This window comes from Oncorhynchus mykiss, chromosome 9 (genome assembly GCF_013265735.2).
Source record: "Oncorhynchus mykiss isolate Arlee chromosome 9, USDA_OmykA_1.1, whole genome shotgun sequence".
Taxonomy (NCBI): domain Eukaryota; kingdom Metazoa; phylum Chordata; class Actinopteri; order Salmoniformes; family Salmonidae; genus Oncorhynchus; species Oncorhynchus mykiss.
The window spans coordinates 16,926,064-16,953,752 of record NC_048573.1 but is presented as its reverse complement, the minus strand read 5'-3'; the positions used below and the strand labels follow the sequence as shown (position 1 = coordinate 16,953,752).

Sequence of the window (27,689 nt, the reverse complement as noted above, 5' to 3'; positions counted from 1 at the left end):
TCTATTGCAGTTACAATTTGTCCAGGTGGCACTCAAACGTAGCATTCAGGATAGCATGCTTACACGTATACTACACAGGGAAAATACATGCGCTAATCTGACAGATAATCCATGGTTGACTCAACAGTACTGCCTGACAAAGACCATGTGATAAAGAATGGACTAACACTTAACTTTGCATATATTTTAATTTGTACATTCAGCACTTACAGGAGACAAACAAAAGTTTCAAACTAAAATCATAAAATTAATATTAAAACGGTAGATAATTAAGTTTCACTCTCATCCAATGATGAATGACTGGATAAAGACAAATGGGACAGTTATGTCATTCCAGTGCCACACGGATTCTTTCAGTGCTTTTGGTTACCCTCCCCACCCAAACCACCCATGACAGTATGCATGCCAAGTGTGCGTCTATGAAATCAGTCCCCCACCTCACACAAATGTCCCTACCCATCTGACAAGGCAAAAGGACAGTTTCGTAGTGTGATTTCAGTGTAATGACATCACCGGCTGTAACCTTATTGTGTGGAGAGGGATATCAGACCACCACACACTAGAACACCCATCCAAGGCTGAGATGAACGAGATTCATCATAAAACATCAAAGGAGAAAATATAACCTTCACATGAACCTACAAAGGGCATTGGTACGGGTAGTAGAAAAAAATTACTTCAGAGGATTTTGGAATAGTAAAATTGTTTGTAGGCTGGTCTGCTATTTTTAAATGGATTATTACTTTGTTCCAAGCCTCAAGAGTGCCGCACACATAAGCTAGAGGGAGCCAAACCCCCACCCTTTGTTTCCATCTCTGGTTAAAATGTAGGACTATTTACAGAGCTCAGCATAGGCCTCTCAACTGCTTCGTATGAGGAAGACCCACATACACCCAATACGTGGGCAGACAGACAGACGACGGAGGAAGAGAGAATGTCCATTCCCAATACTGTCAACGAGGGCCTGCATACAGGAGATAGGGTACCATTTAGGAGCCCTTTTCACTTCACTAACAATCAACATGTGACCAGGTAGTTTATACATGTAAATGTGAGGAGGGCTTTTCTAAACTGGAGTCTCCCTGGCCTAAAGGACAGTCGACTAGTAAGGAGGAACAGACCATTACCATGGAGATAATGGAAGTGTTTTAAGGTGAAAGGAGGGGGACATGATTGCATCCTTCATTTTTCCCCCCGTCCCTGCCTCCGTCTCTCCGTCACTGTGACCCCGCTCAGCGGCGTCTGTCTCGGAGGTTGCTACGGCTACGGGAGTGTCGGAACCCCGACAAGGGTTTAACATCGGGACCTTTGGGTTTGAAACCACCAATGTCCTTCCTCTTGTCCCCGTCCCTCCCTCGCTCCCCCTCTCTGTCCCTCCCTCGCTCCCCCTCTCTATCCCTCCCTCGCTCCCCCTCTCTATCCCTCCCTCGCTCCCCCTCTCTGTCCCTGTCTCCCTCAGATCCCCGGACACTCCCACCCCCAGTGCTGACCGCAGCGCCTCCCTCCTCTCTACTTTTCATTCTCTCCTTCTTCTCCTCCTCTCGCTTCTTGTCCTCCTCCTCCTGCTGTTCTTTCCGCCTCCTCTCTCGTTCTTTCTGTCGCTCTTCCCGTTCCTTCCCCCTCTGGTTTGCCTGGAGATACCAACAAAGGTAATTAATGACAACACACACACACACCTATCAAGTTGTTGCATTATGACTGAGTGTGTGTGTCTCAAACCTGTTCCTCAGTGAGGGGAAGCCAGTATATACAGGGAGCTGCTTTGGTCTTATTGAAGAGGTCGTCTAGTAGTTTGACAGGAGGTTCATCTGTTGGAACAGCTCAAAATGGAGGACGGGGGAAGAGAGTGAGCGTCTGAGCATCATATCTATAGGCTACGAACACAGCTAGGACATTATGAGGTGTTCACTAGCATGATGTAGTAAAAATACAGACTTTCAAATGTCTGTTTTAATGTGCTATCAGACAGCAGGAGCTCCTGCAAGGCATAAAACCCCCTCTTCTCTCACCCTTTTTGTCGGTCTTCTTCTCCTTCCCTTCCCTCTCCTTTCGCCTCCTCTCTCTATCCAGGGAGCGAGATCTCCTCCCTCTCTCCCTCTCCTCTCCTGGTTTGCCTCCGAAGTCTCGCACCTTGTCCCGGTCCCACTCGCGTTCCGCCCTGGTCCTCTCCCGGCGTTCCATCTCCCTCTCTCTCTCCGCCCACTGGTCCCGCACCCCTCCGACAGCCCCGCGGTCCGCACGCCCGTCCCGTTCAGGCATCAGAGGGGGCAGCCCCGCCGGTCGGACTTTGGGACCTCCAGGACCCACGGCAGGCTGGGGCCGGTGCTCCTCTCTGGGGTCCACGGTCAGCAGACCTCTGTGGAAGTCCAGCTAGAGAAGGGAGAGAACCAGGGGTAGAAAGGATGAATTAGAGGAAAATAGGGGGGAGAAGAGAGGAGAGGTTAATTTCTACATGGGCAGCAGTGTTGCCCAGGGTTTGGTTGAATGTGTGTTAAAATATATGATTTACTCTCTTTATACACGTGATCTACACACCATAAACCGAGGTATTCATTCTGTTGGCCTATATTCCTTTAGTCCTAAGTGAAGCGCCAGCCAGGTCTTTCCCAAGCTACTTTATAATGATCCCCATCAGTTCATCAGGGCTATTCCTGGGATCATAGTGTTTACTAGTACTATCCGGTTGTTCCCTGTTGGGTGCGAGAGGGTAGAGTAGAATTACCTCGTTCTGCTCACAGAAGTCCACACTGAGGACCTTAGGGTTGCTCTGGGGCCACTTCACCCTGTGTAGAGCAGCTCGTGTGGCCACAGCCTCCTCTGTGCTGGAGTACTGTGGGGGGGGGGAGAGACAGGTCAACAAACAATGGACAATTCTTTGAGAAACAATGGTGTGGTCTTTCAAAGCCATCAGGACTCAATTAAGTCATTTGGGAATAAATGATCTGACAAGACTTGATTCTCAGACAAGACAATAATAACTGGTATGAGAGAGAGCGAGAGAGACCGTGTGAGAGAAAGAGTGAGAGCCCGGGTGAGAGAGAGAGCCCGGCTGAGAGAGAGAGCGAGAGAGAGAGCCACTCACAGTGACGTAGCAGTGAGATTTGATCTTGTCGATCCAAAAGCCCTCCTCCACCACAGAGCCTGTCCTGTTCAGCAGCTCCTTCAGCTGGCCCAGGGTGAAAGGTCGCACCAGGTTACAGACGTGGACGATGTTGGAGACTTTGCCTCTGGGAGGAGAGGGCAGTTTGTCTGTGCGGACTGGATCGTCGATGGTAACAGACACACCAGACTTCTGCTGACTGATGGAGCGACGCACCAGAGTATCACTGGGAGTGACTGAGGGTGACAGAACGAGAGGAAGGAAAAGAGAGAGCAAAATGAAAAGGGGAAAAAAAGAGAGAAGTGGGAAATTAGGAAAGAAAAGTGGTTAAGAAGTTTGTCACATACACTACATGACCAAAAGTATGTGGACACCTGCTCGTCAAACATCTCATTCTAAAATCATGGGCATTAATATGGAGTTGGTCCCTCCTTTGCTGCTATAACAGCCTCCACTCTTCTGGGAAGGATTTCCACTAGATGTTGGAGCGGGGACCTGCTTCCATTCAGCCAATTCATTCATTCATTCAATGCAAATTAAGTACTTTAAAAAATCATACAATGTGATTTTCTGGATTTTTGTTTTAGATTCCGTCTCTCACAGTTGAAGTGTACCTATGATAAAAATTACAGACCTCTACATGCTTTGTAAGTAGGAAAACCTGCAAAATCGGCAGTGTATCAAGTACTTGTTCTCCCCACTGTAGGTAGTGTATTTGCCTGAGAGGCTTGGGAGATTGTGTTACACTTCAGAACTGCTGTGTGGTAATTCAGGGTTGGTGTCAAATCCATTTCAATTCCAGTCAATTCAGAAATACACTGACATTCCAATTCTCCTCAGTGCTTTTCAATGAGGAAAATGTCAAATTGGAATTTGTTTTACTTTCTGAATTTAAACGGTATTGACCTCAACCCTGTGGTTTGTTACCTTTCTTGGCGTTGGCGTCGTGTGTTGTGGAGGACTGACACACCATGCCATCTTCTGAGTAGCTGTTCTTTCGCTTCTCTTTGTGTGTCCTCTCACGCTCCCGTTTATTCTCCTCCTCTTCCTCCTCTCGTTCTCCCTGGCCATTCTCATGGCTTTCACCTGGGACTACCTGCGAATAAAGGAGAGAAAACTAATCACTACAGCGGATTGCAGGACGATACTAATAATACCACAGTGGCTTTCTGCATGTACTCCCCACCTGTGTGACGGTGCGTCTGATCTTAAGGTCTTTGTCCAGGCCCTGGTCCTCCCTGGTGGTGGAGGTGTCCTCGTCCCCAGACAGCTGGCTGTCGTCTGGGTGGAGATCCATCACAGCCTCCTGACTGGGCTTGATGTCTGGGATCAGAGACTGATGGGGGGGGGGCAAAAAAAGGACAATCACTTTGAATGTAACTTTGAACTTATGTTCTTTCCGAAGTGAAACGTAGTGTTTTTATTCATCTTCAATGTGTTGCTGTTTGTCCAGAAGTCAGTGGAGGGTCAGAATGCATGTCCCTCCAGTACCTTCAGAGAGTCTGTGGTGATGCTGATGGAGGGTTTCTTGGTGGTGACGGCCGTGCAGGATCCCCACCTCCTCTTCCTCCCCGCGGCGGTCCCAGACTCTGCCTCTCCTGCTCCCTCTGGAGACGTCTTACTGCCTGCTGGGAGAAACAACAGGTTAGTATCACAGATTGTATGACGGTGATAACGTGAGGGGGAACTTTAACCCTTTTTGATGGTCAATTACAGATTGAAGACATAAAATTCCATGTTCACTGAGGTGAGAATCTGTAACAAGGTAAAATGGTAATACTCACTGGTTAAAGAGATGTTGCGTGTGGCCAAAGCTTTAGGAGTGGTGCTCTGGAACGACAGAGACATAACACATACCCCAGGGGTGTGGGGAGAGATCAGACCCACATACTGGGACTAAACAGACTGAACAGAGAGAGGAGAGGCGGGGGGTCGGAAAAAGGCGGGGAGAGACAGAGGAGAGGCGGGGGGATAGAGAGAGAGGAGGGGCGGGGGGACAGAGAGGAGAGATGAGGGGGGATAGACAGAGGAGAGATGAGGGGGGATAGACAGAGGAGAGATGAGGGGGGATAGACAGAGGAGAGATGAGGGGGGATAGACAGAGGAGAGATGAGGGGGGATAGACAGAGGAGAGATGAGGGGGGATAGACAGAGGAGAGATGAGGGGGGATAGACAGAGGAGAGATGAGGGGGGATAGACAAAGGAGAGATGAGGGGGGATAGACAGAGGAGAGATGAGGGGGGGATGGACAGAGGAGAGATGAAGGGGGGGAGATAAAAATGTAAAAACAACTTTATTTAACTAGGCAAGTCCGTTAAGAACAAATTCTTATTTTCAATGACTGTCTTGTTCAGGGACAGAACGACAAATTTTTACCATGTCAACTCAGGGATTTGAACTTGCAACCTTTTGGTTACTAGTCCAACGCTCTAACCTCTAGGCTACTCTGCCACCCCGATGAGGGGGGATAGAGAGAAATGGTTGACAGACTCCTATTAAACCACATAAGGAGAAGATGGGGGGGGGGCTTGGTCGATACAGAGAGACTCCAGACACGTTCGCCTCCACCTTCGTTCAAAGAACACAGGGAGGTGATCACTAGAGAAGGACTGAATATACTCCTGCTGTGTGTTGGTGTGGCTGTAGCACTAAGAAATCACTAGACAACTAATGTACACCCCTCCTTGTGCGCATTAGTTATAACTCCTACTGTGTTACTGTGGGGGTAGCTAGACTAATCACTAGACAACTCCTACTGTGGGGGTAGCTAGACTAATCACTAGACAACTCCTACTGTGGGGGTAGCTAGACTAATCACTAGACAACTCCTACTGTGTTACTGTGGGGGTAGCTAGACTAATCACTAGACAACTCCTACTGTGTTACTGTGGGGGTAGCTAGACTAATCACTAGACAACTCCTACTGTGTTACTGTGGGGGTAGCTAGACTAATCACTAGACAACTCCTACTGTGTTACTGTGGGGGTAGCTAGACTAATCACTAGACAACTCCTACTGTGTTACTGTGGGGGTAGCTAGACTAATCACTAGACAACTCCTACTGTGGGGGTAGCTAGACTAATCACTAGACAACTCCTACTGTGGGGGTAGCTAGACTAATCACTAGACAACTCCTACTGTGTTACTGTGGGGGTAGCTAGACTAATCACTAGACAACTCCTACTGTGGGGGTAGCTAGACTAATCACTGGACAACTCCTACTGTGTTACTGTGGGGGTAGCTAGACTAATCACTAGACAACTCCTACTGTGGGGGTAGCTAGACTAATCACTAGACAACTCCTACTGTGGGGGTAGCTAGACTAATCACTGGACAACTCCTACTGTGTTACTGTGGGGGTAGCTAGACTAATCACTAGACAACTCCTACTGTGGGGGTAGCTAGACTAATCACTAGACAACTCCTACTGTGTGTGTTGGTGCGTTCCTGTAGACACGGTGGTAATTCACGGAATATAATCCTGTGGTGTGGGTGTCGTGCACAAACCGAACACATAGAAATGAATACGTGAAGGGGTCTAATTGAAGGCCTCAAGTAGCTTTCCTCTGCTACACTGATCCCAGACCTCAGCTGGTTGAGTAGAAGACTGACGTTGACTAATACCGTTCAGCTCCAAGTGGAGTGACACCGGGCGTTGTGTTAACGCATCTTCATGGGCCCTGGGAGGTTAACGCTCAGACCAGCAGACGAGAGGAGGACACCCTGGAGCTGATCGTTAATAATGACTTGAGTGTCTGGCTCTTCCTGTATGTGTTAAAGCAGAGACCGGCTATACTAAACTTCATTATGGCAGTTACATGTCGTTGTCCTTACGTTTGGCATTTACAAAAGGCCTGTGTTGGCGGCTGAAAATGTACATGAAATATTAAAGGAACTAATGTAGCGAGTCGCTGTTTGGGTCGCAACTGTGTTCGATGTCACAGAGGTGGAGGGGTGCCGGAGACCTCGTCTGTCAGACCAGAGACACCTGAACAGGTCTGGGCTGATACTGCAGTTCCAACAGAGTGGACGGTGATCTTGCAGGAAATGTATGCAGACACTTAGGATCGGCTAGATACCTGCTTTAGGAGATCAAATTAGGATGTGTTTTCAATCAAATTGAAAGTGTAGTAATCGTGAGTTTAAAAAAGGGGTTGTACTGAGTTACACATAGCAAAATGAAGTCAATCCTCCGGTCGTAGAAGTAAACGACCAAAAAGACCTGAGAAGAAACTAACTGACATTTCCTGAACAGTTGTAAAAAAAAAAATAATACATAAAAATATACATCTCAAATAGAGAGAAAAATTACAAGTCATTTCCTGGTACCATTGACACCTGATTCCTCACTGGCTTGGCTATGGCTCAACCGCACGGCAGTGTGTACTGTATCTAGGCAACAAGGGTCCAATCAGGGAAGGCAGAGGTGTGAGGGCGGGACTCGATTTGAATGGTGATTAGCAGGCAGGCAGGGATCTTAACCTTGGACTTTTTTGACTGGTGCTTTGCTTGATAGTCATTTTGCCTTTTGCTTGTCAGGCAAGGGGTTCAATAATTGTTGGTTTGTCATTTAATATTGGTAGAAGGGGGACAAAACTTTGGAAGTCCCAATATAAACAAATCGGGTAGCTTGATGTCCATGACAGAACTTGCATGCCCTGTAAACTTGAAAAGTTCCAACTGAAAAAGCTCTGGTTGTGTAATAACCAATAGTCCAATGAGATCACAGATTAAAGTTTAAATCCATAGCGGCTCGTGTAGGGTCAAAGTTCAGTGAGAGGGAAGCCGTAGGGAGATGTTCAATAGGTTCAAAAAATGTAATTACATTTTAAAAAGCTGTGAATTCAGTTTGTAGGCTATAAACACTTATACTGATGACTTATTCTGTGTGTGCACTGCCACCAGTTCTACTAAATTATGTCCTTTTGTCTTTGATGCAAGTGAAAGTTCAAATCAGATCCAGAAGGTTGTAATAGTCTATGATGAGGATTGACCAGCCGATCATGGTCCAGGTTGGCTGCTGGCCTGGCAGGCCAAGCCAATAGGAGCATTCGGAACAAGGGAATGAGCCAATGAAAGGGCCCATAGCTACAAAACAGTTCCATATTTTCTTGCACTCAGAAATGGTATTTTATGAAAAAAAAGGTGGAAGTTCAAAATAATGTTTTAAATCCACTTCAATAATCCATTTGAGTGTCTACATTGAAGACACAGCTGGGAGATGCACAGGAGAAAGTCTATTTGGTGTCGTTTCAGATTACCAGGCCGTGATGATATCTGGGTGGGCCTCAGTGTGTAGGTGGGCCCTGTTCATTCAAGTCCATGAGGCAGAAAGGCACCTGCCTGATTACAGTCCTCTCGCCCAGTAGGGGGCATACTGGCATGGAAACGAGGATTAACAGCAGGAAGTCATCGTGTCTGTGATAAGTCTGTTTTCCACGTTCTTGTTTGCAGGTTGGCAGAATATGCTCCTTCTCTCTCGGTGTGGGCGTTGCGAGTAGCTGTCGCTTTAGTTTCTCCACAAAATGGCGGAAGGGAGGGCGACGACAGCAGACAACGTCCCCCCCCTCCCCCTCTCTCCAGCAGGCAGTCCAGTGAGTGGGATTCCCTCCCCAGGGTTATGTTGCTGGTTGCTGTGACAACAGAAAGCCTCTGGTGTGATGTTATTGTGTTCCTGCTGGCTTGGCTGGCTCAGTGAACGACTGGGCTGGAGGTTAGGGGTGGCTTTGGTTCAACCTCTGGTTCTTTGACTGGCTGAGCTCTGGGCTTTGGTGGGTCGGTGCTGGAAGCTTAGAGGGGAGGCCTTGGTGGGCCAGGCTCTGGGTCTGTGCTGGAGACTTAGAGGGGAGGCCTTGGTGGGCCAGGCTCTGGGTCTGTGCTGGAGGCTTAGAGGGGAGGCCTTGGTGGGCCAGGCTCTGGGTCAGTGCTGGAGGCTTAGAGGGGAGGCCTTGGGTTTCTCTCTGAGGGTAACTCAGTGATACCAGGTGTAGTAGTAGTGGTCACTCTGGGGCCTAGCTCAGGTCCAGCCGAGGCGCTTGGGCATAGCGGGACAGGAGTAGGAGGAGTAGTAGTAGTAGTAGAGGAAGAGGAGGAGGTGGTGGCAGTAGCAGTAGTACGCAGGTACCATTAAGGGCAATGGAAGAGGCATGGGCACCTTCGTAACAAAGCAATCAATGGGGTTTTAAAACAGCAGTCACACCAAAAGAAATAAAGAGATAATGGGAATGAGAGAGCGAGTCAGGAGAGAGCGAGCGAGCGAGCCAGGAGAGAGCAAGCCAGGAGAGAGCAAGCCAGGAGAGAGAGAGACAGAGAGTCAGGAGAGAGAGAGTCAGGAGAGAGAGAGAGAGACAGGAGAGAGAGAGAGACAGGAGAGAGAGTCAGGAGAGAGACAGGAGAGAGAGAGAGACAGGAGAGAGAGTCAGGAGAGAGAGAGACAGGAGAGAGAGAGACAGGAGTCAGGAGAGAGAGAGAGACAGGAGAGAGTCAGGAGAGAGAGAGAGAGAGACAGGAGAGAGAGTCAGGAGAGAGAGAGACAGGAGAGAGAGTCAGGAGAGAGAGAGAGAGACAGGAGAGAGAGTCAGGAGAGAGAGAGAGAGACAGGAGAGAGAGAGAGACAGGAGAGAGAGAGAGACAGGAGAGAGAGAGAGACAGGAGAGAGAGAGAGACAGGAGAGAGAGAGAGACAGGAGAGAGAGAGACAGGAGAGAGAGAGACAGGAGAGAGAGAGACAGGAGAGAGAGTCAGGAGAGAGAGAGAGAGTCAGGAGAGAGAGAGAGAGAGTCAGGAGAGAGAGAGAGAGTCAGGAGAGAGAGAGAGAGTCAGGAGAGAGAGAGTCAGGAGAGAGAGAGAGAGAGAGAGAGAGAGAGTCAGGAGAGAAGTAGAGAGAAAAGGAGGGAAAGCTGAAGAGATATTTGATGCATCTCTCTCTGCACACTGTCAGGGGCTATTACTCATGCAAACCCTGAGGTCACCCCCCCCCCCACACACACACACACACAGTGAGGGTGAGCCCTTTCAAAAGAAATTGCTTCGCTGAATACCAATTACATTAGTTTATAATCAGAAATATGTAAAAGCACAGAATGCTCTGAATTTCTCTCAATGGACTATCGTCAATCAAAATGAGGGGTCCGTTCAGCCACTGAATACTGTTGGTTTACCCTACTGGATCTGACTAACAAGAAGGGAAGGAAGGTTTACGCTCATTTCAAAATGGCCAACCAAATACATTTAACTCCGTTTCCCCTTGATGGCTCTGAACCCAAACCAGCTGCACGCATGCACCATCGTACATACATGTATTCTGTCCCCCAACACCAAACACGATCAAAACACGCAGGTTAAAATATCAAAACAAACTCTGAACCAATTACATTAAATTTGGGGACAGGTCCAAAAGCATTAAATAGTTATGGCAATTTAGCTACCTAGCTTGCACTTGCTAGCTAATTTGTCCTATTTAGCTAGCTTGCTGTTGCTAGCTAATTTGTCCTGGGATATAAACATTGAGTTGTTATTTTACCTGAAATGCACAAGGTCCTCTACTCCGCCAATTAATCCACACATAAAATGGTCAACCGAATCGTTTCTAGTCATCTCTCTTCCAGGCCCTTTCTTCTATTGACTTTATATTGCGATCGGCAACTTCCATAAATTAGATGCATTACCACCACTGATCTCCTTTGTCTTCAGTCACCCACGTGGGTATAACCAATGAGGGTGGTTACGTGGGTACCTGCTTCTACAAACCTATGAGCAGATGGGAGAGGCAGGACTTGCAGCGTGATCTGCGTCAGAAATAGAACTGATTTCTATTTTAGCCCTTGGTGTCGCAGACGCTCGTTGGCGTGCGCGAGCAGTGTGGGTGCAATAATTGAATAACAGGGATTTCTACATTTATTTTTGCAGCGCCTGCGTACACGACGCGAGCTGTGTGGTCAGCCTATTAGGAGACTGTGTATGGTCATTAGAGGATTTGGAAAATGTTAAATGCATATTTATGTGCGTGTGTGTGAGTATTAGTTTAGCTTGTGATAATAATGAGCAATGTGACTGTAGATTAGCCTGACTCATCCCCTCTCTCACACACAAACACCCCCTCGCACACACACGACCCAACGACATCGATGTGGAGCATGCATGTAGTCCGTGTGGAGGTCATGTCTAATTTCACACCCCATTAGAGATGAACCACCTGCAGTCAAGTCGCTAAGGCAACTGCTCTATGAAAACCTCCAGAGTAACGTGTGTGTGGCATGTCAATGTGTGAGTATCTAATCGACATTCAGCTCAAAGAGGTTAGGTTAGTTTGTTAAGTCCCATTTGCGGAGAGAAGATTCTACCTATGGGTATTTGAACTGTATCAAACTAAGCCATAGTAACAGGGGGGTTAGTAGGTTGGTCCACTGTTAACCTGAAACATCCACAACTATCCATCAACGGACGTTTTAACTGTCGCAAACCAGGGTTGTGTCCCCATTGGCATACTATTCCCTATAGTGCACCCTATGGGCTCTGGTCAAAACAGGGTAGTGCACTATGTAGGGAATAGGGTCCCATTTGGGACACATCCTGTACCAGACTAAGCCATAGGACGAGGGGGGTTAGTTCCTGAAACATCCCCCCAGTTATCCCCATGCTCCCAGACCCCCACCTCTCCCTCTCAGCGACCTTACCTCCTCCATGCGGCCCTCACTGTTCTCTGGGTCCCCTTCGGGGGTGGGCTGGGGGGCCCTGGAGTCCTCTGGATCTGGCCTTTCCACCTCCATAGGGCCAGGGCCGGACGGCTCCGACAGGGAAGACTGCTTCTTCTCCCTGGGGGGGGGGGAGAGAGAACGCGCGAGGGGGAAAGAGAGCGAGAATGAGGATAGTAGAGAGATGTATTCTCATACAAAGACCTGAATAAAGAACGTCATCGTAAATGATCTATACATAGATAACAAACAACAGCAAAGAAGCCGGCTCGTCCTACCTACAACCATTAGCCATGAAAGCTAAAAACAAAAAAAAAATCTAGTAGGAAGGAACAAAACTGTGACCATCATCAAAAAGCAGAGAGGATTAGATAGATGAGTCTACCTCTAGTAAAGAGAGTCAGACACACAGAGGACAGATCGAGAGAGAGAAAGAGAGAAGGTTGGTTGAGGCCAGTTATCTGGGACAGTGCAACTATAAATAACTTACTCACACCAGAATACAGCCAACTGACACCCAGCGACCCAGCTACGAGGTCACAAATACTCCTCAAAACAAACTCCTGATTCGGTCAGTCACACACACTGATTGACCAACCAAGACATGCACCGCTGTCTAACCAAAGATCACACGCGTACACACATTGAGATCACTTACAGGGTCATCCTAATGTCACTGACTGATAACCGATTCAGACCCCTAAAGCCTTCCACATCCTCCACACCAAAAAAAAGGCGAAGTCATTGTTCTGCGCATGTCTCTTACGCTCTCCGAAAACACACCTGCCATCTGAGACCTATGAGAGGCCAGGGGACAGATGTCAACTAGACCATCACCCCAGTGGGGCAGCAGTGGAGGAGAACCCGGTCCCTGATGTGATCATTAAGAGTATGTGTTTGTTGGGACGAAACTGCCTCTTTGCTAAAGAGGCCCCCCATCCCCCTTTATATAATTAAACCCTTACTCCACACTGACCACTGGTAGTCCATGTAGTACCCTCAAGAGACAGCCTAGCCAGTTGGAGAATTATGACACACCTTAAGGGCACACACCCCCACAATTGCCAACAGATGTCTTGTGTATTAATGATCTCCCATGGTGACACTTGCTCATTAGCATCATGAGCAGTATTCTTTATCATGGTCACGAGTTAGCAATCTGACACCAGAGTCATATATTTATACATGGATCTGTCTGACACCATCTCCTCTACACGACAATAACTAACCTGACAAAAGAAGCATAAAAGACGACAGAGGTGTTGGACAATGAATCAGTCATACCCACCTCTCAAATGAGACAGAGTCGTTACCTACACTGGATTCATATAGTAAGACAGCCAGTGTATCTACACTTGCACTGGCTTCCCATAGAGAGTGAGACATGCAGTACACCTATACATGCACTGAAGTCATACCGAGTACATTCAGATAGAAAATGTCCCTTAAACATCCATTGGATTCACAGAGTGTAGGTGAGCTTTAGTACGCGCACGCGCACACTCACACACACAGCATAACCTGAAACATGTTAAGACAGTCAAGGAGGAAGGAAATCGTTGTTTAATTCATAAGCTTAAAAGCTTCTGCATGATTCTCAGTATGACGCGTTTGATCCAGCCACGACCAGTTTTATTACTTACTTACTTACCTGCGTATAAGGATTCTCTGGTACTAGTAAACTTGAGTGACTGGAGTTACCCGGTATCTCCCATCCCCTCCCCCCAACCCGAGTCCGATAGATCCACACCCCACGTGGACGCGGAGAGCGACACTCACGTGCACGACGCATGTATGTAATGTAACAATTCGTGTCAGTCTAGTAATTAAAACGCCCACCACTGACAGTTAAAAACGTGTGTGGCGACAGTTAAACGATCATTTAATTAGGACACTAGGCGGGCAGGGTGAACGAGCGGTTGAGACATGACACAATCAGCACTGGCAGCGCCTTAGCTACTACCGGTGAAGCCAATCTAGCAACGTAATGCCTATCCTTTCGCTCTCCATCTTACCCGTTTTCGGTCCCTTCCGACAGCATATTGTCTGGCTGGAACCGCGGACACCTAACGCTCTATCGCAATCGGTTGCTCCACGGATTGAAACTGAGGACGAGAAATCCTTATGCGGCTGCCGGGTTTGTGCACTGCGACGGTATCAGAGTAGCAACATACACGACGGCCATATTGGATAGCGAGCCGAGAGGGGAAACTAGCCGGGATCCTTGGGACCTCCAGCTCTGACGTCAGCCCATTGAAGTTTACATCTCAAAAGATTCGGGTTATTGTTGTAGGGGTTATTAAGGAAAAGACGAAGCGGGAGGATTTACTACCCCCCGACGCTGTATGGAGGTCTGACAGTGTCGAACTACGCGAGGCTTCCTTTTATCGTATAGAAGTTTCGTTATGTTTTAGCCTGTTACAAATGTACTGGTAAGTGGATGGCATTCCGGCTACTTGGAGAAAAACGACAGCTGTGTGCCTGTTGTTCACACGCGTATCTGCCCTCACTGGCTACAACAGTCCCACCCGATCTCCCAGACCTTCAATAATAGAGGACGTGTATTTCTATTGTTAGAGCGGTCACCCTGCTATTTTGTCAATATAATAGATACTATTTGGTTAAATTTAGTGAAGGGACGTCCCAATCTCGAATTGCACTAACCGTCTCTCTTCGGCTGTGGGGTGCCTCATTAAACGCCTAACAATAAATACCACTGCCACTTCCTTTTCTATAACTAGTAGTCGCGAGTAAGCGTTTTGACCGTTCACAATGCTGTCGGTAAGTGTAGGGACGATATTTTTTATTTTATTTTACCTTTATTTAACTAGGCAAGTCAGTTAAGAACAAATTCTCATTTTCAATGACGGCCTAGGAACAGTGGGTTAACTGCCTGTTCAGGGGCAGAACGACAGATTTTTACCTTGTCAGCTCGGTTACTAGTCCAACGCTCTGACCACTAGGCTACCCTGCCGCCCCATATTGTAACAACAAACTTGGCATTTGGCAGTAGTAGAGTAGCTACAATGGATCAAGCTAAAACACTGGTGTTCTGGCCAACTTAATGTGTCATCTCTATATGGAATAAACAGTTAACATTTTCTTTACAATAAATCCATGTGTCATGTCATTCATCAAAACCCATGAAACATACTTCAAGACACTTAATGATAATGGGGCAAGAGTTATTTAACTAGGCGTGTCAATTAAGAAAATTCATAATTTACAATGACTGCCTACACTGGCCAAACCTGAACAATGCTGGGCCAATTGTGCAGCGCCCTATGGCCGGTTGTGATACAGCCTGGCTTTGAACCAGGGTGTCTGTAGTGACACTTCTAGAACTGAGATGCAGTGACCACTGCCCCACTCGGGGGCCCAACGTGGAAAAGTGTTTTCCGACCCATATCTCATGCCGGCTCAAGTGTAATCATGATTGCGTTCTGACCGTACGGGTAGGGTGGGTATCTTCTGGCAAAGGCAAGACACATAAAACATATCTGCACACGCACATAAACACATGTTCTAATGGTGCTTCCTGTTTTTATTATAATCTAAACTCACAATCGCTACATTGAGACGTCCATCCACACCTGGAGTCCAATCATCCATCCACAGATCAATGACCAGGGCCCGGTTTCCTTCCTACAACGGCCAAAGATGTAACATGCTTTTCTCAAAACAACACGCATGTGTCCATACTTATAGTATCGAAAGAAAGGGAGCACTGAACTCTGATCAGTTTTCTCCATTCAAATCTTACCAAACATAATTATTTTTACAATACTGATGACGGATCAGCTCCTATCACCACCTATAGCTGCAAATATTGAGGTGGCTTATTCTAGTTGCTTACCCAATCAACATGCACTAAATCACTGATTTGGCACATCATTGCACACATGTTGGGCTACACATGAAATATAGCGACAAATTAGTATCAAAATAGAAGTCAATTGAACATCAAATGTATTTCATTATGATTACCCCGGGCCCATACTGTTTATTTTAATGCAGTCATCGCAATATTCATTTGAAGCATCTTTTTATATGTTACTTGTTTGTATAAATTGCAAAGACATTGGCTACTTTGTTCTGAAGTTAGAGGTCAGAGAGAGACATAAACCATGGGATTCTATGTTTAGCAGAGATGTGTATAAAGTGACGCGCGGAGGGCAAACATACATCTAATGTCACACTTAGCTGTTCAACGAGTGGTCTGAGTTAGGCGTTAGATTACGAGCAGGTTCAAGTGCGACATTAATAACATTGGTTTTGGGAAATGGTTCAGAAATGTAACAATGCTCCTACGAAGGTTCTCACGATGACTTAGGAAGCTTTTGGGAAACCGGGCCCAGAAGAAAGTGTTAAAAATGTTCAATTCCAAAGAAACATTCACATTACAGACAACTGAGGCAGGGATGATACAGGGGGGATCTATTCATGTCGGCCCGGGCGCACATGTGTGTTTTGGACCAGCTTTTGCACCTTTATAGGGTTAGGGTTCACAAACGCCTATATATATATCTCCATGTTACAGCGCTTGTTTACGGAAGACAGACGGAATCACCTGTGTTAATTAGCAGTATCTTGTGCCAGCAGCATACCACTGCTGGCTTGCTTCTGAAGCTAAGCAGCGTTGATCCTGGTCAGTTCCTGAATGGGAGACCAGATGCTGCTGGAAGTGGTGTTGGAGGACCAGTAGGAGGCACTCTTTCCTCTGGTCTAAAAAAAAATATCCCCATGTGATTCGGGACACTGCCCTGTGTAGGGTGCCGTCTTTCGGATGGGACGTTAAACGGGTGTCCTGACTCTGAGGTCATTAAAGATCCCGTGGCACTTATCGTAAGAGTAGGGGTGTTAACCAGGTGTCCTGGCTAAATTCCCAATCTGGCCCTCAAACCATCACGGTCACCTAATAATCCCCAATTTACAATTGGCTCATTCATCCCCCTCTCCCCTGTAACTATTCCCCAGGTCGTTGCTGCAAATGAGAACGTGTTCTCAGTCAACTTACCTGGTAAAATAATTAGCTACAGTCCATTCGGAAAGTTTTCAGACCCTTTGTCTTTTTTCCACATTTTGTTAAATTACAGCCTTATTCAAAAAAAATTAAACTCAATCTTCACACAATACCCAAACAAAGTGAAAACAGGTTTTTAGGAATTTTTGCTAATTTATATAAAAAAAAAACAGAAATACCTTAGGTAAATAAGTATTCAGACCCTTTGCTATGAGACTCAACATTGAGCTCAGGTGCATCCTGTTTCCATTGATCAACCTTGATGTTTCTACAACTTGGAGTCCACCTGTGGTAAAATAAATTGATTGGGCATGATTTGGAAAGGCACAAACCTGTTTATATAAGGTCCCACAGTTGACAGTGCACGTCAGAGCAAAAGCCAGGCCATGAGGTTGAAGGAGTTGTCTGTAGAGCTTTGACACAGGGTTGTGTTGAGGTACCGATCTGAGGAAGAGTATCAAAACATTTCTGTGGCATTGAAGGTCCCTAAGAACACAGTGGCCTCCATCATGCGTACATGGAAGAAATGTGGAACCACCAACAGAGCTGGCCTCCCAGCCAAACTGAGCAATTGGGGGAGAAAGGCTTTGGTAAGGGAGGTGACCAAGAACCGTTTGGTCACTCTGACAGAGCTCCAGAGTTCCTCTGTGGAGATGGGAGAACCTTCCAGAAGGACAACCATCTCTGCAGCCCTCTACCAATCAGGCCTTTATGGTGGAGTGGCCAGGCGGAAGCCACTCCTCAGTAGAAGGCACATGACAGCCCACTTGGAGTTTGCCAAAACGCACCTAAAGGACTCCCAGACCATGAGAAACAAGATTCTCTGGTCTGAAGAAACGAAGATTGAACTCTTTGGCCTGAATGCCAAGCGTCACATCTGGAAGAAACCTGGCACCATCCCTAAGGTGAAGCATGGTGGTGGCAGCATCATTCTGTGGGGATGTTTTTCAGCGGCAGGGACTGAGAGACTAGTCAGGATCAAGGGAAAGATGAACGGAGCAAAGCTCAGGACCTCAGACTGGGATCACCTTCCAACAGGACAACGACCCTAAGCACACAACCAAGACAACACAGGAGTGGCTTCAGGACAAGTCTCTGAATGTCCTTGAGTGGCCCAGCCAGAGCCCAGACCTGAACATCTCTGGAGAGACCTAAAAATATCTGTGCAGTGACGCTCCCCATTCAACCTGACAGAGCTTGAGAGGTTCTGCAGAGAAGAATTGGATAAACTCCAAATACATGTGTGCCAAGCTTGTAGCGTCATACCCAAGAAGACTTGAGGCTGCCAAAGTCCTTCAACAAAGTACTGAGTAAAAAGGTCTGAATACTTATGTAAATGTCATATTTTAGTTTATTTGTAATCAAATGTGCAACATTTTCTAAAAACCTGTTTTTCCTTTGTCATTATGGGGTATTGTTTGTAGATTGAGGGGGAAAAAAGTGATTTAATCGATTTTAGAATAAGGCTGCAACTTAAAATGTGGAAAAAGTCTAGGGGTCTGAATAGTTCCCTAATGTATCTAGCATGCTCTCTAGCGTGCTCTGAACACCTGTGTGTAAAGTCCTATTCACACAGGATTAGTTTTACTGGGGGAGATAGGGTTATGGAATTATGTGCAAGAGCACAAATCAACATATCCATCATTAAGTCCTGTCTGAATCTGCCACGTCGGTCATTTTACAGTAATAATTCAAGCTGAAAAATACATTAAAAAAAGTCAAGTCCTCTTATAGTACTAATCTAGTGCAAATCGACATCCCTGTGTTTTGAGAGAAATGTCTGAATTTGACAGGTGTGCCTGGCGGTTTGAGAATTAAAATAGGCCTAACTGAATCGATCAATTGATGCTTAAAACGAAGTGCTGCGCATAGCCCATAAAGAGCCTACACGTGTCAACTTTTAGTGAATGCCTTTGTCTATACGTTCTGTCAATGAATTGAACATTGCCAAATGAGTCAGTGAAAAAAAGTGTATTTAATGCAACCCATGCTGTTCATAGATCACAATGCAGCCTTCCAACTAAACTACATTTTTGGAAATGTCAAGTTCACCTTCTCATCCATTGTCTTAAAATGCATCTCAAGTGTAAGTACACTGTTTAGCGCACATGTGCAAGCTAGGGGGCATGTAGGACATCTACTGCAGATCCAAAATAATGATTAGGATCACACATTATGGCGACTCTACACCAAAGATGGCTTGGAATGGTTTAGAAACTTGGGAGCCAAGCTCAAGTTGTCAGTGCAGCCTGTTACTGCCTGGACATGCCTAGAATACAAACCGCCAGGCAAATTCCTTCAGAAGACATTTTTTGAAAAAGCAATAACGGGACATGTCATCCAAAAATGTATACTTTTGACTCATCTGTCCATAGAACATTCTTCCAAGAGTCATCCAGGTGCTTTTTGGCAAACTTGCATAAACTTTTTGGACGAGATGGGTCCCATTATGTCTGGCGAAAACCAAACACTGCATTCCACAGTAAGAACCACATACTAAAGGTCAAGCATGGTGATGGTTTGGGGATGCTTTGCTGCCTCAGGACCTGGACGACTTGCCTTAATAGAAGGAACCATGAATTCTGCTCTGTATTAGAATTCTACAGGAGAATGTCAGGACATCTGTCTGTGAGTTGAAGAGCAGCTAGGTCATGCAGCAAAACACACAAATAAGTCACACTTTTTGGGGTTATTTGTAAACTCAGGTTCCCAGTATCTAATATTAAGTTTCGGTTGAAGATCTGATAAAATTCAGTTTTTAAAAAAATATGCAAAAATCTGAAAGGGGACAAATACTTTTTCACAGCACTGTACAAATCGGTAATGCATTGGAAAATGTATGTGTGCAAATATTAGCAGCTCACCAAGGGTTTGTTTTGTGAAGTGTGTGTGTCAGCGTTTCTGTTCTGAAAATGTGGCGCTGGACATTTGACTGGCAGCATTTTAATTTACCGGTACATTTCTCAGACCCATATGCATTGGGTGCGTAACCTGATTAGGGTGTCTGCCCACGGTGCTCCCAAATTCATACAACCGGTAGGCCTAGGAGACATTGAAAAATATATATATATTTTTTTGAAGGCAATGAGTCTGATGCAAGAGATCAAAACGTTTAGCTTAAAAAATGTTGATAAACTTATTTCTTAACATTATTAGCGCAGCAAAGTTCACAAGTCAGGAGGCCGCGGGCGAATGTGGATTTTGCCAGAGGACAGTGAAAGCAAGTTGAAAACCAATAGAACATGAGAGAAATAGGCTCCTGGTTTCAATGGCATATGGAAGTATTTATATTAAATAATTGCCTCCATGGATAGCGTCGGATTTTGCCTAAGCTACTTTGAAGCAAGCTAAAACATGCCTCATATCTAGTAAAATGTTCAGGTTTCAAACAAACAGGTAAATGCTTTCAAAATGCATACTGCCTCCAGCTCATTACAAAGTGGTGTGTGACACTGATGAAGCCTGCCTTCCTTGCCTATGCATTTAAATGGTTAACGGGAAGCGCGCTTCAATTACCAGTTGAGAAATAAAAAATATGACCTCTTTAATCGTGGCCAAAAAACATTTGAACTCGTGATTGCATTTGGAATTGTGGCGTAATGATTATACAAGTGCTGTCTGATTTTCTTCTAAAAGGGCTCCGAGTCTGTATGCTGTGCGTGTGATAAATAAATAAATATATTTGTACCTTTATTTCACTAGGCAAGTCAGTTAAGAACAAATTCTTATTTTCAATGACGGCCTAGGAACAGTGGGTTAACTGCCTGTTCAGGGGCAGAACGACAGATTTGTACCGTATCAGCTCGGGGATATGAACTTGCAACCTTTTGGTTACTAGTCCAACGCTCTAACCACTAGGCTACGCTGCTGCCCCAGATACATAACCAATACACACACACATCATTTAGTGGAATTAAATTGGCGTAAATTAACCATGACCAGTCAAACTTATTTACATCAACAGGCGACAATTTTATTTATCGCCTTCATTTTTTCAACAGCCAAAATCCAGCTATTACCGGCTAACAGAAACCCTGGTGTGTGTGTGTGTAAAGAACTGCAAGAAGTGTGTGCGTTGTGAGAGAAACTCAAATGGTATTATGGCTGACCTGGAAGGCTGTTTCTTCTCTCCTCCTTTTTCCAGTCTTCTCCTTTCATCCCCTCTTCCTTTTCCCGGGACAGATTTCTGAGAAACAAATAGAATGAGCAAACGACAGACTATATATGACAAAATATCAATGCGCCGTGTTAAGAGACAAAAGCAAGAAGCCACTTCTGTAGCAGTAAAGAATCCCCTTTTTATACGATTAAATTAAAGCATGTCGAGAAAGATTACTGGGATTGTATGAAGGAAGAGGGGTTAGTATTTCAAATTATTCTGTTCCATAATATAAAGAAGCATGTCACAGGTGGTGAAGCATCTTTCACTAGTTCTCCTCAGCCCACACCGACCCAGTCAGTATGAGAAGGTGAGTTTAACTCACTTGCACCCAGAGACACACTGTCAGTCTGGTGCATCAGTATTAGCATGGCGGGATCATCATCGGAGACTAACGTCTACACTGCTCTAGTACTGACGGGTGATGGCAGCTTGTCATTGCAGAGAGAAAGATTTGATTGACACCTGGATTAGCCAGTCACTAACCTTTTTTTTGTCCCGGGAGGAGGTGGAGCCAGAGGAATGTGATGAAGAGGATCCAGAATCCGAGTCAGAGGATGAAGAGTCGCCGCCGCTGGAGGGCGACGACCTCCTGTCGCTCACCCTCTTCCTCTGCCTGCACCGCTCTTCTTCCTTCTTCCTCACATCTTCCTTCCGCTTCTTCTCTTCTTCTCCCTTACCTGGGTAAGAGGGGGGCAGAGCAGGCCCCATGGGCTCAACCTCAACAGCCTCTTCAGGTCCTCTTCTCCTGGTCTCGCCGGCGGCTTTCGGTGTCACCTTTTCTGCCTGGCTGTCACTCTCCTTCTCCATCTTTACAATTTCTCCAGTTTTCCATCCAGGCTTTTCCGCGGATGCCTTGTTCGGTGAGGTGACCTCTATGGTGTTGTCTGTGTCCTGCTGGGCCCCTGAGACGAGGACTTCCTGTTTGAGGGGGGGTTCCCCTGGCGTGGTCACCACCACAGACCCCTGTTGCCCAGGTTTGGGAGGGGGTGCCATGGAGCCGGATGAGGTGTCGGAGAACATGCGGGGCTTCTTGGGGGCGAGAGCAGGCAGGCAGGCGGTTGAGCCGGGAGGGGAGGAGAGGGGTTCGTCCCTGCCGAAGGGTGACTTCTTCGGGCTGTCCCCCTGGTGCACCGCAGGCACCTCTGACCCCCCAGACCCAAACGGCAAGGACACAGACGTCACATCACGACCGTGCTTCCATGGCGGCAGGCAACTCTCACTCTCTACCTGTTTCTCCGTTCTCTTCTGTGCCGTCTCTCCAGATGTACCCTGGGGCTCCACGGTGAGGGTGATGCCTGGGACAGCTGCTCCAGACACCAGAGAGAGAGGATGGAACTGGGCCCCTGATCCAAACATAGACACTGGTGCAGGGACCTCGGGTACAGGGACGGTTCCGGAGTGCTCTGCGCTGCTGCCTCCGATGTGGGTGATAGCAGCCCCAGGGAACAGGACTACCCCAACCCCCGGTCCTGCTCCTGGGACGCTGCTACTGCCATCTGGTCCGGACGACTCCCCACCAGGACCTGTCTGGCCGTCTGAGGCACCCTCACCTCTCTTCCCGAATGCTCCCTCGGAAGCCATCTTGCGGGCGAGCAGGGAGAGGGGTCCGGGCCGCCGCTGGGCCAGGGGCTCTGGGCTGCTGGAGCGGGAGCTGGAGTCAGAGTCGTGCCTCTGGAGGCCACCTGAAGGGGAGCGGACGGCTACCCCAGCCCCTGCTCCTTCTGGCTCCTCATCCATGTCGGGCGGGCTCTGCTTGGGGGTGTCGGGTAGAGGAAAGGAGAGCTCTGGGGGAGGGGAGGGGGGCGGGGTGGGCTGGCGGAGCTGCATGGGGGGCTGGTGTACTACCTGCTGAGGGGGGATGTGTTGCGGAGGCTGGAGCTTGCGTCTGGACCTCTCTCGGCCCACTGGGATGCTGGGGGAAGGCTGCTGGGGCCGAGGGGGAGGGGAACGTCCTCTTCCACCGCCACCGACCCCTCTTCTTGCCCCCGCCGCAGGTCCCCACTCATCTTCGTCCTCCTCACTGCTGTCATCATCATCGCTGTCTTCCTGGACGCGGTTACCCCCGGCACTGGGTGCTGCCCGAGCGGAGCGGCTGAGGTGGAGCACATAGTGGGCGGGTCGGTCGTCATCCGCCGGGGCGGTGCCTTCATTCTCAAGGGCCTGGACGCGGGGGGGCATGGAGGGTGGCAGGCCCTGGCGCTCGGGGTCCCCCAGGACACGCACAGACAGGGAGGCCACAGCGCGGGGTGGTGAGGGGGTGGTGAGCTCCTCGTGGCGGAGGCCAGCGTGGAGTGAGAGACGCTGCTGCGTCCAGGAGCCAGGGATGTCAGGGGACTCCTGGGGCATGGAGCCTGGGCCAAAGTGTGGTCTGCGAGACATCGTCCCTTTGCCCATACCCTGGGACATTATTCCTTGCCCCATCATCATTGTCCCTCCCCCACCTCCTTCCTCAGCCCGGGTCAGTGGGGGCTGAGAGGGTATGGGGCAATGCTGAGGTAGAGAGAGAAATTGAGACTGTTAGCTAGCCTGATATGAACACATGAACAAGAAATTATAGGAGAATAAATATATCTTGGACCGTTCGAATGTAATTGCCTTTTGAGCGCCTTCTGCTCCTGTGTGTGTGTTACTGACCTTGTCAGGATGGTAGGAAGCACTGTCGTTGTCCTGCTCTGTGTCCTCCTCCTCCTCGTCCTCGTCCTCCTCCTCCTCCTCTGGGCCTGTTTCCCCTGAGGGGAAACAGAGGTTAGATGTTAGGGGTCAGAGTTTGGAACTGGGATTTCTGCAGTCTCAGACTCTGCACTACAACTCAATTGGGAATGGAGAGAACAAGAAAGACTACTCATCCAACATACCAAAAATAACCTGGTATATACAAATCATTTAAACTGGACAGCTTTATCGCCATCTCTACATTCAAGACTCAATAGGGGGGCTCCCGGGTGGCGCAGCGGTTTGAGGCACTGCATCTCAGTGCTACAGACCCTGGTTCGATCCTGGGCTGTATCACAACCGGTCGTGGTGGGGAGTCCCATAGGGCGGCGCACAATTGGCCCAGCATCGTCCGGGTTAGGGTTTGGCCATCATTGTAAATAAGAACTTGGTCTTAACTGACTTGCCTTGTAAAATAAAATAAATAGAAATCATGAACACTCTTACGGACACTTGTGGCTGCTTCGTGTGATGCATTATCGCCTTTACTTTCTTGCCCGTGCTGTTATCTGTGCCTAACAATGTTTGTACCATGTTGTCATGTTGTGTTGCTGCCATGATGTGTTGTCTTACATGGCATCCAAACCAGCTGCACGCGTGCACCATCGTGCATAAATGTATGTTTTCCCCCAACACCAAACGTGATCACGACACGCAGGTTAAAATATCAAAGCAAACTCTGAACCAATTACATTAATTTGGGGACAGGTCCAAAAGCATTAAACATTTATGGCAATTTAGCTACCTAGCTTGCTGTTGCTAGCTAATTTGTCCTGGGATATAAACATTGAGTTATTGTTTTACCTGAAATGCACAAGGTCCTCTACTCCGACAATTAATCCACACATAAAACGGTCAACCGAATCATTTCTAGTCATCTCTCCTCCTTCCAGGCCTTTTCATCTTTGAACTTATATGGTGATTGGCATCTAAACTTTCATAGTATTACCACGATGACCATAAATACAGTTTGTCTTTCAATCACCCACGTGGGTACCTGCTTCTATAAACCAATGAGGAGATGGGAGAGGCAGGACTTGCAGAGCGATCTGCGTCACAAATAGTTGTTCTTAACTGACTTGTATAGTTAAATAAAGGTTTAAAAAAAGGTTAAAATAAATAAAGACAAGCTGTTAGTACACCTTCGGGTAAAATAATAAATATATTAAAGTGGTTATTGTGGTTTATTCCTAGTAGTTCTCCTCAGCCCACACTGACCCAGTCAGTATGAGAAGGTGAGTTTAACTCACTTGCAACCAGAGAGACACACTGTCAGTCTGGTGCATCAGTATTAGCATGGCGGGATCATCATCGGAGACAATAAGGACTTGGGGACATTACATGGTGCAAGAGGTCTGAGATTGGCCCACTATCCATATATGCAGATGACAAGGGCACTCAGCTATTAGGCCACTGTTTATATGCAGATGTGAATGGCACTAAGCTAACTGCCCTCCATTCATTCACTGGTATCACTCTACAGCTGTTAACTGCACTAAGCTATAGGGCCGTTGTACATTGTTCAGATAGAACGCAGACTTGAACTACATGTCCAAACTCACATACCACTTACAATGCATGCCCAAAACCTTGCTTCAGTGTGGATATTGGAACAGACTACTATGTTCCAATGTCCACTCAACACTAGCATTCTATGTTAAGTAGTGTGCTAGTGTGGATATTAGAGCCTGGTTGTGTGTCTTACCATCGGCCTCTGCCGCCTCCCGGGCCTCTCTCTCCAGCCTCTGGCGAAGGAGCTCCTGCTGCTGAGCCAGGTACTGCTTTATGAAGCTGTTCTGGCTCATCTCCTCCCCAATCTGAAACATAAGCACATTAGAAAGCAGGGAAGGGAAAGAATAGGCTATCTGTACGTTTTAATGATACAGGACTGATTTTCACCACAATCTAAAACGATAGACACAATCAGTAAAATGATCACCTTTGTGCATTGAACGGTACAGGTTGGATTATTTTCTAATTCACGTGAGGGTAAAAAAATATATATATCTGGTCTGAAACACACAGATGACTGACAATTAAATCAGGTAACCTCCGTAATATTGCCTCTACGTCTAGTACCGACTCTCCAAACAGTAGTGTATTGCTAGGTCTCTTACCTGGGAGTTGGGCTGGAGCCCAATGTGGGAAGTGGAAGTCTTCTTAACATTTTCCAACATCAGAGCCTAAAACAGCGAGCAAACTACTGGTTAAAACACATCAAACACAAACGTAACCATGCTGTTGTGTTTTCACAGAAATGCAGGCTAATAAGAGCTATTGATTTATTCTCCTCAGCCCACACTGACCCAGTCAGTATGCAAAAATGAGTTTAACTCACTTGCACCCAGAGACACATTGTCAGTCTGGTGCATCAGTATTAGCATGGCGGGATCATCATAGGAGAGAATAAGAAAAAAGCAATACAGACAGTACTAAACATTTAACATTTACATTGTAGAAAAACTAACCAAATTATTGGAGGCACATACATGAAATCAGTCAACAAATATAGCATCCTAGACAGGACAACAAGCCCATCTTCCCATTCCAACTCCAGCAGCAAGTGATGCCCAAAACTCGTCAGTGGTCGGAAGCATGGTCTCTGAAACACTCTCTGTCCTGCCCTCTGGAGCTTCTCTTCTAATGAACAGACCCGTTTTAATTCTGTATAGGCTAAATAGGGAACGTAGAAGCGAAATTGATCGTTGGCCTGTTGCATAGGAGGAGGGGCATCATTGGAATGGGTAAATCCAAATCGACTTGGGTCATTGAGTTTCTAGTGCCAAACAGTTTCGATCGCCCTTCCACTGACATTTGCAAACCTTCAGCTTGCATTCTATTGGAAATTCGGAAGAATAGCCCATTTTAACACACAGGATATTGCCCATAATACAAGTATAGGAAACTGCATGGCTGATTGAAAAACGGGTCGTTATAATGTATGACATTATTTGTGATTGCTGAGCATTGTGTGCAATTCTAAGTTAAGACACTTATGAGGCAATTATAATGCAATTGGGAAATGTATTTTTCTAATGATGGTGTCCAAATTAATATTCAGCAGTAACAGTAGTTTGCTGGAAACCTAACGTTTTTCAGTGGTGGTAGTGTTAAGGAACATTTTACTTAGTTAAATAATATAGCTAGCTAATTGAAGAGAAAAATAAAATCAACTTCACGTTAATTATCTAAAACTAAGCTAGCTAATCACGTAGCTAGCGAGTTAATGTTCCTATAAACAGCGCATATGGGCAGGCGCGTACCTAATCACCCTGCCCCCTTTTCCTCTCACAGAGCGCAGGCCCGACGACAGAACTGCTGCTAGATAGTTCGCTAGCATTAACACACGCTCCGAATGGGCCTTCAGTTCGGTCCGTGCAACACATCTCAACTTTGAAGTGTGTTGCACCACAAAAGACAATTATACAATTGGTTCGACTTATTTCAACACACCCACGGATAATTTGCCAGACCTGAAATCCTCCGAACGCGTGCCTAATATTATTGATTCCCGCACCCGAACCACGGCCTATAATTCACTCTCGCCTCCTGCTTAACTTGACCAGCTCGTCGGTAGAAGCAATAACTGGCGCCAAACTTACCCCCTTCAGTCGCTTAATGAGCGCATTTTTTGCCCCGCTTTTAGGGAGGTGTCGATGCTCCAAAGCGGCTTTCAAATCCGCCACACGGAGCGATTGTAGCGATTTACCATCCAGCGTAACATCTTCATCCGCCATTTTGCTTTCCTGCCGCTCTGTCGACTCACGGGAGCTCCAACAGGCGTCGCTACGTCCTCCGAATCCCCGCCAACGTCACGGTTCGGCAGTCCCCGGAGAGGGTGGAGAGACCTTCCTACTGTAGTTACCAGCCGATACAGTGCTAGCCATCTCTACAAATCACAAATCTTCCATCATTTAAATTTGCCTTATCCCATGTGTCTGACGCTTTTTACAGACAGTGCACAGTATAATGTCCTAAAAAACAAGCCACAATTAATAA

General features: G+C 46.9%; 1 protein-coding gene and 3 non-coding genes across 9 annotated transcripts; all 4 read right to left on the bottom strand.

Annotated features, from left to right (window-relative positions):
* Positions 1-169: 169 nt before the first annotated feature.
* On the bottom strand, positions 170-27,541 carry acin1b (apoptotic chromatin condensation inducer 1b). 6 transcript variants are annotated; one of them, XM_036987458.1, is made up of 16 exons: positions 27,293-27,541; positions 25,808-25,873; positions 25,396-25,507; positions 23,613-23,707; positions 21,462-23,468; positions 20,926-21,002; positions 11,776-11,914; positions 4,885-4,930; positions 4,592-4,728; positions 4,287-4,436; positions 4,028-4,196; positions 3,083-3,336; positions 2,723-2,830; positions 2,010-2,370; positions 1,720-1,820; positions 170-1,631 (listed from the first exon to the last, which is right to left on the bottom strand). In XM_036987458.1, the coding sequence occupies exons 1-16, from the start codon at positions 27,425-27,427 to the stop codon at positions 1,233-1,235; spliced, it is 4,356 nt and encodes a 1,451-aa protein (XP_036843353.1). In that variant the 5' UTR covers positions 27,428-27,541; the 3' UTR covers positions 170-1,232. The 6 variants fall into 6 exon arrangements, with proteins under 6 accessions (XP_036843353.1, XP_036843354.1, XP_036843355.1 ...); XM_036987459.1 differs by having other exon boundaries at positions 1,720-1,817; XM_036987460.1 differs by having other exon boundaries at positions 4,592-4,725.
* Positions 21,249-21,365, bottom strand: LOC118966193. Its single transcript, XR_005053459.1, has one exon. It is a non-coding gene; the product is annotated as a small nucleolar RNA U6-53/MBII-28 (small nucleolar RNA).
* On the bottom strand, positions 24,889-25,007 carry LOC118966194. Its single transcript, XR_005053460.1, has one exon. It is a non-coding gene; the product is annotated as a small nucleolar RNA U6-53/MBII-28 (small nucleolar RNA).
* Positions 25,977-26,093, bottom strand: LOC118966195. The gene has a single exon (XR_005053461.1). It is a non-coding gene; the product is annotated as a small nucleolar RNA U6-53/MBII-28 (small nucleolar RNA).
* Positions 27,542-27,689: the final 148 nt, after the last annotated feature.

Bases quoted from the DNA above. Each gene is read 5' to 3' on its own strand.
- acin1b (XM_036987458.1), bottom strand. From the start codon at position 27,427: ATGGCGGATGAAGATGTTACGCTGGATGGTAAATCGCTACAATCGCTC. The intron at 4,197-4,286 runs GTGGGGAGTACA...CTTTATTCGCAG, and splicing joins TCAGACGCACCGTCACACAG to GTAGTCCCAGGTGAAAGCCA. The intron at 1,632-1,719 runs GTTTGAGACACA...TGGTATCTCCAG, and splicing joins TTCCCCTCACTGAGGAACAG to GCAAACCAGAGGGGGAAGGA.